Source organism: Fukomys damarensis, unplaced genomic scaffold, assembly GCF_012274545.1.
Source record: "Fukomys damarensis isolate Sample0158 unplaced genomic scaffold, DMR_v1.0_HiC HiC_scaffold_18, whole genome shotgun sequence".
Classification (NCBI taxonomy): domain Eukaryota; kingdom Metazoa; phylum Chordata; class Mammalia; order Rodentia; family Bathyergidae; genus Fukomys; species Fukomys damarensis.
Genome location: NW_022900930.1, coordinates 50,218,175 through 50,235,484, shown reverse-complemented (window position 1 = coordinate 50,235,484; position 17,310 = coordinate 50,218,175). Strand labels below are relative to the sequence as shown.

The 17,310-nt window shown below is 39.6% G+C and overlaps 1 protein-coding gene and 1 pseudogene across 1 annotated transcript in view; both read right to left on the bottom strand.

Moving 5' to 3' along the window:
• The window catches only part of LOC104861201 (putative zinc finger protein 705G), a 32,563-nt gene that overhangs the window by 11,834 nt on the left and 3,419 nt on the right, over positions 1-17,310 (bottom strand). Inside the window, exons 2-4 of the mRNA XM_033765537.1 lie at positions 11,675-11,754; positions 9,870-9,996; positions 9,056-9,154 (exon numbers count right to left, since the gene is read on the bottom strand). Coding sequence (XP_033621428.1) covers positions 9,056-9,154; positions 9,870-9,996; positions 11,675-11,692 — 244 coding nt within the window. The 5' untranslated portion in view covers positions 11,693-11,754. The remainder of the gene's footprint in view (positions 1-9,055; positions 9,155-9,869; positions 9,997-11,674; positions 11,755-17,310) is intronic.
• LOC104862785 overlaps positions 13,685-17,310 on the bottom strand; it is a 5,504-nt pseudogene continuing 1,878 nt past the window's right edge.

Genomic DNA, 17,310 nt, shown 5'->3' with positions numbered 1-17,310 from the left:
AAAAAAAAAAAAAAAAAAAAAAAAAAAAACAGCTTTAAGAAAAAGAAACTAAAAGTAAATTTCTTCCAAGTAGTCCCTCGGGGGAAGTGATCCCACACTGGAACAGCAGTGAGAGAATTCATAACACAAATACACAAGAAATGGAAAAATGTGCTTTCAAAGTTACCCCAAAACCTGTTTGCAGCCTCTTCACGTTAAGGTCCAATGAAGTCTGGGTCTGTCAGCTTTTGATGGAAAATATTAATGACAAATCTGTGCCTCCTGAAAGGAGGTTGCTTATGTCCTGTGCTGGAGGGGTTTAATGAGTGCGCGTTACGTCAGAACAGGGAGAGGAAAGGGAGTAATGAATGGGATCCCCTCTTCACCTACTTATATTCTGCAGCATAACAGGGTCAACCCTACCAGCGCGGGCACATCAGGCGGGGCGGGCTCAGCGCTACGTGGGGTGGAGCAGCCACCTCAGCGTCAGCCGCCTTCATCCCCCCTCTTATCCACTCCCAAAGGATGACGCAGCTGCTGGACTTTATTCTCTCCGCCGTGGTCCCAGTCATGGGATGCGGCTTCGTTCCCTCCCCTTCTATGTTGGAGCCCTGGAGAGGACATAGCCACCCCGCTCTCATGGTCTGCACCACAATCTGAGCCACTGTCAGCAGCCTCAACCACTGGACTTTTGCATTACCCACCTGTGCCTAGAATGAAAGAGGAGCTAGAGCAAGGAAAAACGGATCTTCAAAACTTGCCCTTTCCTTCTGTAAATGAAGGGAAACCGTAGTTACGTTAGTCCTCGTGGAGGTTCCTCTTGGGGGTGGACAGGACTCCTCAGTGCTCCCATATTCAATTCCTAAGTATGGAGTTTAAAAAGGGAACTAAAACTCACACTAGAAGATCCCCAAAGGTGGCTCAACAATTAGACCAATGCTTGAACCTGCAATTCTACTCGTGAATCAACTACTGTCTGTAACAGGAATTCTATTCCTCAGAGGGAGAATAAGGCCCAGGAGAGTGGGGACGGCACTTGGGTCTGAGAACCTCCGGCTGGCTCTGACATCCTCGCTGCAGACACTGTCTCCTGCTCAGGAACCCCGGTGGGATAACGGTGGGATAACGATGGGACCCGACGGGAGCACGCGGGACCTCAGAAACCGGACGGCGAGAGGAATAAGGGAGTCATGGCCCTGACTTCAAAGAATAGCCAGAGCTTTTCACATCCAACTGGGAAAGGAGGGACCAGCTGACTTTCACAGCAGAGTAAAGTACTAAGTGAGAAAATGCTCGGGATTGGATCTTGAGGACCACTAAATCAAGGCATAGTAAAGCTCCACTTTGTTTCACACAGTTGGACAGATCTCTCTAAAAAAAAAAAAGTCCAGAATATACAGGATTGGAAAGATAAATAACAAGTGAAGTGAATGAGAGAAGCACAAAAATACAAGTAAAGCAGAATAAGAAAAGGAAATAAATCAAAGGCTGAGCCAGTGCTTTCTCCCTTAGAACAGATAAAAAATGAACAGGCCAATCTTGCAGTCCAAAGGTGAAAGCCTTTACAGCAAGTCCGTCTGAAGGGCCTCCAGGGACATAGGACATCAAAAGAAAAAGGGGAGAACAATTGTTATAAAGGTGGGGAAAGGGGACATTTTAAAGAGAACGCCCAGAAGGGGAGAGGGAAAACAAGGGATAACCCCTACGGCTTTGACAAAGAATAGGGTGCCCAGGGGATCTTTCCAGTTAGTGGGTCCTGCCGAGAGTCCCTGGCAAATCTAGGCGTAGGACCAAAGGGAGAGAAAAAAGTTACTTTCTTAATGGAATTCGGAGTACCCCAAACTTCATTTTTTGATCAGCTTCCTAGATTACACCGAAATCGGAGAGCTCCTAAATATGAGGAATAAAATGGGAAGGCTTTATAGTTTCTTAAAGCAACACAGGTCAAATTTCAAAATTCCACAGCTCAGGTAAAAGGCCTCGTTGTCATTCAGGCAGGAACAAACACCCTAGGCAGAGCTTGGTGTCTAAGATGTGGGCAGGCCTAAACATGATGAAGAAGATCCAGGTCTCCCTTAACCTCTTGACTCCCCAAGTTGAAGACAACAGCTTCCCTGAGGTGTGGGATACAGATGGGAACCCAAGTGGGATAGACACGGCCCTGATCCCTATTGAAGTAAAGAGTAGGAGAGAATCAATCAGGAGAAAATTATACCCAATATCCCTCCAGGGAGTCTTCAATTCAACCCCATCAGAGAAAGACTCCTAAAGCATAGTCTCATGGAATCTTGTAAGGCACTTTTTAAAACTCCAACACTGCACAAACAAAAACAAGAAAGACACTCCACAGCTCTTATCAAGTAGTACAGGACCTGAGACCAGTAAATTCGATAGTCCAGAATATGTATTCTCTGCTCTGAAACCATTATTCTCTCCTTAGTAAAATTACCTACTTCCACAAGTGATTCAGTGTTAGGGAAATAAAAGTTGCCTTTGGGGCTTTTCCCTTGGCTGAAGACACTAGAGACATATTTGATTTTGAGTTTAAGAACCCCAAGGAATAAAAACTTCCGTATACTGTTTTCCCACATGGATTTACTGACTCACCGACCTTATTTTGAAAAATCTTAGAACAATTCTTTGAATAACTCACTCTCCAGACTAAGTTGATTCAATATGTGGGTGACTTATTGTTTCCAGGTTCTCCAAGGGGATGCAACAGATGCCACTATTGGCCGACTTGATATCCTAGCCTGGCAGGGTGTCACAGTCACTAGAACTAAATGATAATTTTTTGAACATGAAGTAAAATGGCTGGGACGCTAGGTCCTGAATGAGACGAGGGGATTATCAGCATGCCTCAACCCGGTACTATAATGGAACAGAGACAGTTTCAGGGACTCTCAGGGCATTTCTCTCTATGGATAAATTCATATGCCCTAAAAAGCCAAAGGCCTAACTCAAACTATTAGAAGAGGAACATTGCCCTCTTCTCTGGAATTCAAAGAAAATCCAATAGGCAGAAAAGCTTAAACAAACTTTTACCCCTGTTCCAGTCCTAGTGTTGCCCTTGAACAAAAAACAAACAAACAAGAAAACAAACTTCCATCTGTCTCAGTAAAAACCGGAATGTCCTCCAGCATCCCAACTCAAGGACATGAAGGGAATGGAAGGGAAAACTGGCTTACTTGTCCAAGTACTGGACTCATTAACCCGGGCCTGGCCAGAGTGTATCCAGTCATTTACCACAGTCACCACACTAAGGAAAACAAAAAAAAAAATTACTTTGATGGGACCTTCATGGTCAGCAAACAACACCAAGTCTTGACAATTCTTCATGATAAAATGGGAAGCATGCTAACTGGCTACCAGATATTAAAGTATAAAAATGCCTTGTCAGGGAGCGATGTCAGCCTTTCCTTTGCTAGCTTTCTAAACCTTGCTGAATTCTTCCTCAAGGCTAACACAGAAAGTGCTGTGCAACATGATGTGTGGATCTCAGAAGATCAGAAAACATTTGACCCAATCTTAAAGAGGTTCCCCTTGCTACCATATAATCTTCTCATATGTGCATCCTCAAAGGAAAGAGATATAATGGGTATTCTATTATACACAGGATCAACTCACCTTGTCAAATCAAAGGCTTATTGACGATTGGTTGGCTCCCACCTGTGAGTTATTCACACTAAATTGTGCCCTAAAGTTCTTAAAGTGAAGGGAATCACCTATTTACAACTGACTCCAAATGTGCTTTTGCTGTGCTCCATATCTGGAAACATCAGGGTTGAAAGATGTCTGATTAATAGCAAAGAACTGGACCTTGCCTATAAAGGCTTAACCATGCCAATTTAAGAAAGTTTCATGTTCCCTGAAGACACAGCTGTAGTACGTGCACCAGGGCACCAGAGGGGGTGTTCAGTGGAAGCCTGGGAAACACGCTAGCAGATGAGACCGGGGAAAAGGCAGCCCTCCAATCAGAAGCTCCTGTATTCCCAGCTCATCTCTGTTCTCACTTCACCATTATTCCCGGATTTGGGTAAACTGAAAATATAGATTCAGACAGTGGGAGCCATTTTACTGCTAAAATCCTCAGAGGACCCAAAGGGCTCTAAAAATCATGTGAGAATTTTATACACCATGACACCCTCCATGCGTAGCAAAGTAGACAGGATTACTCAAACCACAAAGTGTCATTTAACTACAGTAAAACTAGAAACTAGCCTGCCCTGAAAAAAAATGGCTCCCCGCTGCATTTTTATAAACAGAGCTGCTTCATGAAAAGACATTGATCTGTCACTTTGTGAGATGCTCTGTGGCCTGCCCTTTCTAGGCCAGGTTACTGGCATACTCATCTTTGAAACAAAAGAACAATTCCATAGAAACTGTGGACTCAGTTTCCCTACTCTGCTTTCTCACAGACACAAGGTTTGCTTGTACCGACTTCAGCTCTTGACTTCCTGATTACACCTGATCAAGGCACGGAGAGAAGAAAACCTCTAGCCAACTTGGGAAGGACCCTAGCAGCTGTCATTTACAACTGAGAGCACTGTTCACAAGACTGAGACTCGTTACACTCCAGTTATATGTTACTCTCACCTGAAATTAAGGGAAAATGGAGATCAATTCCAAAGTCCACAGACACCAAAGTAAACTTCAAAGAATTATACTGCAAATTTCATGGTTAGCTGAGACTTCCCATGTTATCTTCACTATCTGTATAACTGTGGTTTCCTCTCCTCTGAACATCACATTTCATGCATGTCTTTTCCCCTTTTGTAGAAACTTTCAAACCAAAAGCAGTGTTCTGGAGCTGATAAATATCTCTGCCCCTCCAGCTAAAACAGAAATAAATATAGTGTTTCAGAGGCCCTTGCAATGATTGGAAGGACATTTGGTGGACTCCTTACTAGACAGTTTGGATTTATAAACTACCATCTTCAAATTCACTGAGAGCCTTAAAAATACAGATAATATAAGGAAACCCCTCTTGCCACTACCATGCCCTGGAGAATAATCTCTTACTACTGGCGAATGATGATGTTCAACCCATGAATCAAGAACATGGAGTTATTAGAATTTATGAATTGAGTGCTGCAGTCTCAGGCTATGATCTTCTGGTTCTCTCTGCTTTAAAACAGGCCCTAAATGCCACCAACATGTTCTTTCCTTCCATTATCGTGGTTTTGACCCTACAGACTAGCTAATGCCACTTCTATAGTCTAGTAGTGACTCTGCTAAGGTCACTGTGGTAGAAGTTAAAGGCTTTCAGTCACCTCTGGCAATTTAGACTGGACACATGCAAATAAATATCTGCATGAAATGGATTAAACATCCTGTTAGAAAACTTAAGTATAAAAAGGGATTGCTATGGTTGAAAAGCAAGTGAGCCAGAGGCTCAGGTAGTCCCCTTTCCAGTAAGATGGACCTCAGTCGTGGTGGAATATGTGATAGCCAGCTTTCAAACCCAGATCCCCTAGGGCAATGGGTCCAGCCAGACTTTGTCATTTCTGTTCAATATGATGAAAGATAATAGGCACAAGCCTATAAGAAACATAAGGCAGAAGTCCTGGATAACTAATTATAGCTCATGTATAAGGTGGCAGGTGGCAATTGGAATTTGTGGGTAATGCATGGAGATGTACTGAATTTAGGTTTTTTGATGATCTTGGCAATCAGGCAGCGTGGGCTGTGGCTGTGGTGCTGTTTTAGGGCTCCATTATGTAAGGCCTTAGTGGCTAGCTGGAGTGAAACTTGTGCTTTGGTCCAACTGGCCACCCTTTTAACCTTATATTTAAATGCCTTAATCCATCCCTGAATCTATTTTGTACCAAGGGAGAAAATTTATCACAAGACAGATCCTTTGATTCTTATATTTACTTTGATCCCAGAGCAGTCCTTGAGGGAGTACAAAAAAGAATTTCAGGCTAGAAATTAAATAGCTGCAGCATGAGAATCAGTAGGATTTTGGTGGTCCACCATCAACAAAAATTGGCCAAACTAGATGTTACATAACTAAGACAGGTTTGTTAACTATACTAAAGAAGGTATTAAAGGAATTGCAGAACAACTAGGCCCCAGCAAAAAAATGACCTTGGAAAATCATCTGGTTTTACACATGATTTTGGCAAAAAAGTAGGACAAGTATAGCAACAAGCAGCCAATGTTGTACTTTCATTCCAAGTAACATAGCTCCAGACATTATTATTATCAAGGTGCTAAACAACTAGAAGCAACACTGAGTTAGTAGCAAACATTGAGTTAGTCGAAAACCCAGGAATAGATGACCCTTTCTCTGACCTAACAGAACAATGGCTTAGATGTTGAAAAAGAATAATTACCTCCATCCTCAGTCCTCTTATCACTATGTTTAGGGCAGTGACTCTCTCGGATGCTGCATCATTCCCTAAGAGGGTTAGTGCAAAGCCTGATACAGACAGCCTTACTCAGAGATCTCCTCTTACCTAAGCAACCAATCTACTTCTGTTATAAACCCCAGACCCAGATGACGAGTCAAGCAATGTTTGTCCAGTTTGAAGAAAACTATAACATTGTGTCATAAAGAAGGGGAAATTGTGGGTAAAAGGTAGTCTTTTCTATCAAATGGGGATATTTAGAATTGCTGCATTTTATAAGAACTGCTATTATACCAAAATTCTCTTTTTGTAGAATATGCACATATGGTTGTTTCACATCCCTTACAAGAAAAACTCGGGACAAAGTGGCCATATGCTAATCCACCTCATCTTTGACAAAGGAGCCAACCATCCTCACTGGAGGAAAGATAGCCTCTTTATTAAATGGTGTTGGAAAAACTGGATTTCAACTTGCCCAAGATTAAAACTAGACCCCAATCTTCCACCATGCACTAAAGTCCAAGTGGATTAAAGATCTAAATATTAAAACAGAAACAGTAAACTTGCCAGAAGATAAGTTAGATAGAACTCTTGAAGATATTGGCATAGGAAAAGACTTTAATCCTCAGTAGCATGGAAATCAGCACAAAGAATCTACTTTTTAAAAATACTTCTGCATTGTCAGAGAAATCACCAGCAGAGCTAAGAGACAACCTACAATGTGGGAGAAAAATTTTACCAGGAGCTCCTCAGACAAAGGTCTACTACCTGTAACATATAAAGAACTAAAAATATAGACTCCTCAAATATAAAGACCCAATTAAAAAATGGGCATCTGAAATGAACAGAAATTTCTCAAAGAATTAAAAGAAGCATACTAACATATGAAAAAATGTTCCAACATCACTGGTCATTAGAGAGATGCAAATTTAAACAACACTGAGATTCCACCTCACCCCAGAAAGAGTGGCTGCTATCATTAAATCAACAAGTAACAAAGGCTGGCATAGTTGTGGGAAGAAAGAACCCTTCTCCATTGTTGGTGGGAATGCAGACTAGTGCAACAAGGGTGCAAATCAATATGGAGATACCTCAAATACCTAGGATTGAAAGTCCAATTTGACCCAGGTATTCCTCGGCTGGGTATCTTCCCAAAATATTTAAAAGAATCATACCACAATGATATATGAACACCCATGTTTATAGCAGCACAGGAATAGCTTCTCTGGTGTGAAAAACTATAAGTGTAAATAACTATTAAAATGTATAACTGATAATGTGAAATAGGAAGAAAATGTCTACAAGGGTGGGGGAAGTGAAAGGTGTAGGGGAAAGGAAAGAAGGGAAATGAAAAAAAATGAGAAGTGGAAAAACATGTAGACAAAGCCTTTGTAAATATGGAAGGGTGGAGGGGATGAAGGAAGGCAGGGGAATGGGGAAAAAATAAGAACAAAGATACATCATATAAAGGTACAAGATCCCTATGATGAAAGTAACTGTATCATATACCTAAAATGTACCAATAAACTTAATGGAAAAAAATAAAGAACATTTAAAAAATCCAACCTCACAAATGAACAGACATTTCTCAGACAAAGAAGTAGAAATAACAAGCATATGAAAAAATGTTCAGCATCACTAGTCATTTGAGAAATACAAATGAAAATGCTGAAATTCTGCCTCACCTTAGAAAGAATGGCTGCTGTCATGAAATCAACTAACAACAATTTCTGGAGGGTGGGATAAGGAATCCTGCTCCACTGCTGGTGGGAGTGTAGACTATTGCAAGCACTGTGGAAATCATTATGGAAATACCTCAAGGAAATAGGATTAGAGGTCCCATTTGACCCAGCTATTCCCTTACTGGGCATCTTCCCATAACAACTGAAAGAATCATACCATTAGTGAATTATGCACAACCATGTTTATTACATCACAGTTTGTAATAGCTAAAATCTGGAAACATTCCACTTGCCCATGGATTGGAGACTGGATAAAGACAATCTTTTTTAAATATATAAAGTGGAGTACTACTCAGTCACAAATAATGAAAATTAGAGACATTTATACTTAAATGGATGCACATTGAGGTGATGCAGTTAAGTAAAAAAATAGGGCACACATGTGTAAATACTGAATAGTTTCTCTGGTGTGAGCAACTGAAAGTGTAAATAAGGACTAAAATATATAATAGATAATGTGAAATAGGAAGAAAAGGGGCAACGGGGAAGGAGAAATAGAAGGGTTATGGGAAAGGAAAGAAGGGAGTGGAATTAATATGAATAAATGGAAACAAAGTCTTCATAAATAGGGAGGTGTGGAGAGATTGAATGGAGGGCAGGGGAATGGGGATAAGTAAGAACCAAGATGGATTCCATGAAGTTAAGAATATGCAGTGATGAATGCCATTTTATTGTATACCTAAAATATATCGATAAAATCAATAAAAAATAAAATAAGTTCATAAAGATACAATTGTGAGATGTACAGAGAGAAGATCTGTAATGGAATCTATAAAGGCAATTGTCCCCATAGGAACTATTAATTCCAATGTATACATGAAGCTTCTATTCCAGCAAAGCAAAACCAGAGGTGAATACACTTCACTGGAGAGGATTGCATGAAAGAAACAGTGAAAAAACCTGAAAGATCACCCGTGTCCTCTCCTATGCTGCACACAGCCTCATCCCCGTCTGTATGAAGGACCACTCCGTGGATCTTACCTGGACTCTGAAGTTGGGGAAAAACTCTCCCTTCCGCCTTCCAGAGCAGTTCTTTCTCCACTGAAAGAAAACTTAGATCTGATTCACAGAGCTGGAATCCTGTTCGAGGAAAATAAGGGCATTTTTATTTTTGTGGCAGGAAATACACACTTTGATCAAGGACATGGAATGCAGCTTAGAATAAATAAGGAACTAGATTTTAGATCTAGGAAATATATTCAGAAAAAAATCATTGAGTGAATTTTCTATATTAAAAGGAAATCTAGAATGTGTGTCGTAATAGTATAGCCATTAGGATTCTTGTATTCACTCCTGATTTTAAAGAAAGTGAAGAATTATCAACATTTCAAAAATAATAAAGTAAATATGTCCATGGGAGAATGAATACTATTTAAGTAAAATCTATCACAAATCCCTCAAGAATATTTACATTACTTTTCTTTTCATGTCTCGTTCAAAATTCACTTGATCTTAGCCAAAAGGCTGAGAAGTGATATCTGGCTCAAAATTCAACATGCTGAATTTAAAATAATTCTTTTCTATTGTATTTATAATGACAAAAAAATTCATTCAATACCTGGGTTTGCTCTGGATTTTGGAAATTTGCTTGCAATAAAGGCGTGAAAACAGGACAAAAGTCAACGTTCAAGGTTGTTAAAAAATTGTAAATGAATGTAACTGAAAACTTTCTCTCACAAAGGTGTAAGGTTTATGAATAAATTCAGATGGACTGATTGGGAAATGGGTCATGTATTCTAGAAAGTTGATGCTAGAACACTTGCATGACTGAAGATAGAGACAGTGGTGGACTCACCAAGGGATAGGAGGTGATTAATGTTCTCCAACATCACATCTCTGAACAGCTTCCTCTGAGGAGTGTCCAGTAGGGCCCATTCATCTGGGGTGAATGTTATGGTCACATCTTCAATGGTCAGTGATTCCTAGAGGATTGTGGACACTGCAGTTTAGACAGAGGAATAGTGACAAAGTTCTTTTTGTGAAAACCCAGATTATAGCTCTGAGGCAGAGGAAATCCTTCATACACAGAGAGATTTAATTGTTGAGGGCAACACAACTTCATTCTCAGCACAAACCAAGGACTTAAATTTCAGAAACCATCCAATAGAAACACACTCAGAGTTCATAAATTCATTATTATGAGGAATAGTTATGAGAAATTTTACATGGTATGTGGTATAGAAAACCTTTGAAATTTTTCAATGAAATGGTAGTTATAACTTTTATAAAGGTTGTTATGAAATATGTAGTTTCGAATTTATAAAAATAAGGTCCCTGATCATTTTAAGGCACTTTCTTACATAAAAGCAGTAAATAATTCTCATCACTATTTTGATTTGCAGTATCTAGAATGATTACAGTTGTTTCACTTTCACATGCACCGCTTCACATTCCTCACCTATGAAGCCATTTCATAGACCAATGCGAATGTGGACAGATCCAAGGAATAATTTTCCTACCTCAGAGACAGGTATTGCAATTGTCCTTTCTATTATTCATAAGACAGAAACAGACCCTAGAAGGATGAACCCTCACCCCTGATCGCTGTCCTCATCTGTGGGTGTGGTCTGTCTGCCCTGGACAGGAATCACATTTGCAGAACAAGGCTCAGGACAAAGCAGACTCAGGACGTCAAGCAGAACTCATCCAAACTCTCTTTGACTGGGATATTGTCCTCTGTCCTAGATGAACTTTCCTGAGCTATGAAAATTCTCAGTTTTCTCTGAAAACTCCCAATATTATTCTTGAAGTTTTCCTCCACGGATGTGGTCACTGCGTTCACATAGAAAAGAAGCTTTGTATCAGCCACTGCGCATTCAGTTCTTCCAAGATCACCAGGGCCCTCTAGTTTTATTCCATTCATCCTCTTACTACGCTCTTCAGTTAAGATGACAGCCAAATTAAGTTAATAGTCCATCCAAGAGTAACATACGTCTGCCAAATAGGAAAAACTTCTTAATAATAGGTAAGAACTATGACTGTGATCAAGAGTATTTAAGTGTTTTGGGTTAAATTTTGAAGATTTTTTCACGTTGAAGTAGGTTCTATTCAATTTATTAAGTGTAAAATTAATTAAATGACCGGTAATTGCAATTCTTCCCAAACATCTTTCATTGTTTTCCAAAGCTTATAGATTTAATGTCAAAATATGCGCTTCCTTGTTGATTGAATTCACATAGTGAATCATTTACCCTCCTCGCTGGCGTTGGCTGCAGGGTTCTACTTGTCCCGGATTTCTGTGCCCTGCATTCAGCACAATTCTAACAGCATTAAATTCTAACAGGCAAGGGAGCTACTATTTCTTTAAAAAGCACCAGGGACTAAATGAGGAAGAAAAGAACTTACATTTCTTCTGTACATGCAAAGCCAGAGTATAGATGCACAAAGACACTGACACCAGTATGCAAATATTTTATATTATAGTATTATATACATATTATACAGGAAATAAGATACTATGAGATTACAGCCTGTTAAAATTATATCAGTGTGAAGAAAAATCCTGCCTGAAGTTTACATGCTTTAATCCCTCCTACTCGCAACTTGAGACCTACTCTCGGTAAGCGTGTAATATCAATGGAACGCCACATTCCAACTCACCTGGGGATGCAGCGCCATTCACAGAACTGTCATTTGCCTCCCGGCACAGAGTCCCTCACAGGCTGTCCAAGAACTAAGCACTGAAAACATGAACAGAGAAAAACGTCATTAAGACTGCAGTCTGTGCAGAAGATTTGAAATCATCTTTTAGGAAGTTAGAAATATTCATGGAAATGTTAGCCTACCTTCAACCAGCATAAAAATACAGTGCATTTGGACAAAACCAGGGACAAGGGGCTTAACTTTTCTGAAATAAAATTGGAGCATGTCGTTCTGGTAAATAAGGTACAAATGCAGTCATCTCATAGTTAAGAACATGAAAAGCATTGCCTCAAGTGTCCATTGCTTTGTTTAGCCTTTTAGATCAAATGTAATAAATTCCTTCCCTCACTGAAAAAACAGAGATACCTGTGAGCCCTCCCCATGTGGGACTCAGTTTCCATCTTTAGATAAACATGGTAAAATTTTTCATACTACACTAGATTTGCATCATTTGGTAGCAATGATCCTCTGATCTCCATCTTATTCCCCAGATGCCTCACTGTTTTCTCAGCTGTGAAGTTGGACCTTTCTCTCCAGGGATGGCTGGCAAACATGGTAAGATGTCGTGGAAAGGGATGAATTGACACTGACACTCATTCTCCCGGGGGCTCAGTCACTGACACTTGACCTGCACTTGTGCCTCTTAAAATATGCTGCTGCAGAAAGTAACAGGACTACACGTTGATCATTTTGCTGTCACTATTACAATAACTTCAGACAGTGCTGCTCAGAACCAGTGCACATGTAAATTACGAGGGTCATGTATAAAACTCCTTGCTCAGACAATTCATTCCAGTTTCACCTGCAGTAGTTTCCATGCTGTTTTGTGTTAATCTCCACTTCCATAAAATACCTATCTTACATTTGTATGTACACCTTTTTATATGTGAGAAATACTTTAGAAACTGTAATGTCTCCCCCAAACTCGCATATGTACTTCATTACAAATAATGTTATGTTGTGAATAAAAGTAAAATCAATTGACTTGTTTATATAGGGTATTTGAATAAAATAAAACATCATAATATATGAGACTGTTTCTGAATATATAACTCTAGTTTTATCAGGTTAATATTCACAATAGCTATGATTTTCCTAGAGCTTTAACCAATTTTTCCAATGACAAATATAATTAGAGAAATCCTTAATATAACCAAGCTCTGCAGGTTTGTATTAAAAGAGTTACATGTTCTGCTGGGCTTTGATTAGTATTTTACAAAATTGACAGATGAATCTTAAACTCAGAATGACACTTCCAGTGTTCATAATAAAAAGCAACACTGCACCTACAGTATCTTCTGGTCTTTGCTTTATCAGGAAATTACTAATCCCATAAAATTTTCTACCATTTGGCTAGTAACAAGATATTCTCCCTACTTCCTAAGTGTGAACCCCTCTCTTCTCATTTCACTGCCCATTTTAATACACAGTAACAAATCTGAACACGTTTAAAAGAAATTTCTATGTGATGTTTCAGGTATCTGAAATAGCCCGTTTCACTTTAACAGTCTTGTCTACTGTCATTAGTCTTCAAAGAACAGCCATTCACTACCAAACTAAATCAGTATTTTGGATGTGCTTCTCTCAGTTTTTGTTTGCTTATTAGCCACTTCCTACAAGCATTTCCACCACAATGTGAGGCAACTCATAAGGAAGCTGTTTCTTTTAAAATACAAACCACCACGAAAAATCTAAATGTACATAATGCTTCTGATTTCTTTATTATCTGTAACCTTTGGAAATTCATCAGATGAAACTACAAATTTAGCAGATGTCTTGAGATCTGTATATAAAACACAAATAAACTCTAATTTCAACTCTCATTTATTAGTGTACCAATCTTTAAAAAAAGAGAGAGAAAGAAAGAAAACTCAGCTCCAAAGATAGTCTTATACCATTCTTTTAAAAAAGGAAATTGATCCTTTTAATTTTACACCCACCCCACCACCCCAATTTAAAAGACATTATTTAATTGTCTTGGTCATAGACATTTCCAAGATGAGATCTTATATTTCATTCCCATAGCTTCTGGTTGTCAGGAAACCTATCTTCCCTTTATTGAAAAGAGTTTGGTCCGGCTGATGTTGTTGTATCCCTTCCAATATTTTCATCCTCATCTTTGCTCTGAAGGCATTTCCTCTGGTTCACTATCTTCATCTGCATTAAAAGCTGCTGCTACTGAAAGGGTTTTTGGAGCAAGAGTTGGAGCCGTTTCTTTAGGTTTACTTGATCCAGGTTCGATGGATGTAGCTAATGCTTTCTTTGTTGTCTGACTAGCTATGGCAAATCCCAACTTGGAGATCTTTGTAGGCTTTGTTGGGAGGTCGCAGCTTCTTCTTCAGCTGATCGCTTCTCAGCACTGCGACTGGCACTCCCCCTCTGCTACTGGAAGAAACAGTCTTGGTTTTCTCAGGTTTCTCTGCTTCTTGGGGTGCTCTGGTGGTTCGAGCTTGCTTCAGCTTCTCAGGCTTCTCCTGTCCCGCCTTTCTGGCCGCAGCCTCCCCTGCAGCCACTCCAAGGACATCCAATTCTCTTTTGGTTCAAAGGTGAAGATCCCAATGATGAATGTAACTGTATTGTATACCTAAAATGCACCAATAAACTCAATGAGAGGAAAAAATAAAGGTGACATTCCTTGGAATTGATACCCTCTAACTTCCGTGATCTTCACTGTACAATTTACAACAGAAAAACATTAGCTTGTCACGTTTCATCTAGCAAAAATGGGAAGATCAACAGTAATGCATGAGCCTGTTCACTGGGTACATGTATAAGGCTATTTGTAATCCCAGAATCCTTACATATATGTGATACAGAAGATGGTGAGTAGAAAGGAAGCTTCTATTCCTGACAACTGTAGAAATACCTAAAATGGTACTCCTGTAGCTCATAGCTATGATTTCAAGATTTAAAATTCAAAGTATTTCTCAGAGTGAATTAGAGGCAGCCCAGCAGGATTTCCCCTTTGTAGAAATATCCACACATGGCTTTCAAAACCTGCACATATTTCAGATTCATAGTTCTTAGTTTTAGCCAGGAAGGCTTCCTTTATCTCGTGACACATCCATGAGTTTTTATTCAAATGATCCATTGGTTGAAGAAAAGTCAACTAAATGAGCAAAAAGAATAACACAGTAATAACTATTGAGAAGCTAAAGTCTAAAATGTGACATCGTGAATAGTTTAGAAGACTGATCAGAAAGAGTAATGACTCTTAATCATATTTCTAAAATTCCATTTCCATATTTCAGAATGAATTACAAATTAATAAAACTATTGGGCTGGGTATTTAGCTCAGTGGTGCTGGCACCTGCCTCACAATTACAAGGTCCTGAGTATCAAATACAAGAAAGTAAAACCAAAAATGCCTCAAATTTCCATGTGGATGGCACACTTCTAAATGTATGAAAATAGAAACAATTAAGTAAAAAAGAGTTCCAATAATTAAACATGTACAGAAAGCTATATAACCCAGACCAAAATCAACATCATCTTTCCACTGATAAAATTTAACTAAAGCTTCATAAAAATCTCTCAAGTGCTTCAATTAACAAATATTCAAACCTATTAACATAAAATCTTTGAAAAGCATTTAAAAATCTTTGTATAAGACACTTCAAATTAGCAAATTATTCAAAGGTATCTATATAAAAACATTTTTGAATCATTATGAACACTCTATAGTAAAAGGAAATGTTATTCTCTTTACAAATGGTGCATCTGAGAATCCCTTTAGCTGTAATCTTAGAAATTATTACCACTAAATATCCAAAATATATATATTTAAAGTGTGTAGCTATAACCTATGTGGTGAAGTTAACCTGAATGATCTGGTTACACAGATTCTTCCATGGAAAGAAAATAAATGTCTCCCTTTAAGAAATTCACAGTGATCTCATTGTACAAAAGAACATAGTATGGAATCAGCCAGAGCCATCTCAGAACTATAGGTTAAATACATTTCTGAAAAAAAAAAATAACTTTACAAGCATCTTTTGGGGAAACCAAAAAAGGATTCACTGATTGCAAATTATTTAACAGGCAAATACTGCACTGATTAATTTATCACAAGTGCAGGAATTGTCATATATTTTCTAGGTGTCTCAAGATAGGGAGCTGCACAGAATGATGGTGCCACTCTCCAGAATGCTTATGGAGACGCCAGGGAAGAGCCCTTTTGTATCCCCAACATATCTTTTATTTTATGATCACAACTCACTCCTCAGCACCAAGGTGCTTTTTTCCTAATGCTTCCCAGTTTAGATAGACATGAGTGTTTAATTTTTTCAATGTAATAATGGGACTTCTGGTTTCCAACATCTACATCATGTTTTCCTCTGGACCCGTTATACAAATTGCTGCTCAGTGTATTCACTACTATTTCTTTTCCTGTATTTTCAATTCAGAACTAGGGTCTAGAAAAGAGATTCTGTCAATGTGTCTCTCAATGTTCAACAGCAGTGATCGGTGACACATTACTACCAGTATTAGGGACATACAGGTGAAAGAATCAAGGAGTTCTCTTTTCTCCTGTGATTGAAAAAGTACACAAGCAGCAAGCACAAGACCAACAGTGGTGAGAGAGAATAACATTAACTATAAAGTAAGCATGAAACTACAAGCAATTCATATCAAAACTATACATGGAAGAGTATTGTCTAATATGCTCACATAAGGTTACAAATCAAAACCAACACTGTGTGAATTTCTATGGCGAGCCATTATGGTGAGCCTTGACACAGGCCTAGCCATGATTGAACTGAGTCACCTCGCTGGCACGGACGTGCTCTCGCCCATAGCCACGGGTGAGTTCAGCTGGTAGCAGATGTAACCCATAATGGTTGTTATTGTTTCCCTCTGGAATGTGTGGGCGGTACCCTCGCGCCCTCGCTCCTGTGCAGCTGGAGCGTATAAAAGGGAGAGGTTCTGTAATAAAGCAAGCAAGCAACCAACCAACCAACCAACCAAGCAACCAACCAAGCAAGCAACCAAGCAACCAAGCAACCAAGCAACCAACCAACCAACCAACATGAGAAGAAAGGTGCCTCCCGTCTCTCTGTCCTCATCCTTTCAAGTTTAGGACCTGCTGGCAGGATCCTGACATCGCGGCTCGTGACAAGTGGCGCCCGAACAGGGACCTGAAAGTTGATGAGGATATGCAATCCCGGACCCAGGTCGAAGGTAGCGACGGTGCTCCGGAGGACTGACCGCTGCGCCTGATCCTCGCAGTAAGTCTACCTTTCACTTCATGAACCCCGGACCCAGGTCGAAGGTAGCGACGGTGCTCCGGAGGAGAACCCCGGACCCACGTCAAAGGTAGCGACGGTGCTCCGGAGGAGAACCCCGGACCCAGGTCGAAGGTAGCGACGGTGCTCCAGAGGAGAACCCCGGACCCAGGTCGAAGGTAGCGACGGTGCTCCGGAGGAGAACCCCGGACCCAGATCGAAGGTAGCAATAGTGCTCCGGAGGAAGGTAAAAAGAAAGTAATAAAATAAAATAAAAAATAAAAAAAATAAAAAGGTAAAGAGAAAAAAGTGATAGAAGGTAGAGAGTGTCAAGTCCATTAGGGAAGAAAAAAAAAAAAAGAAAAGAAA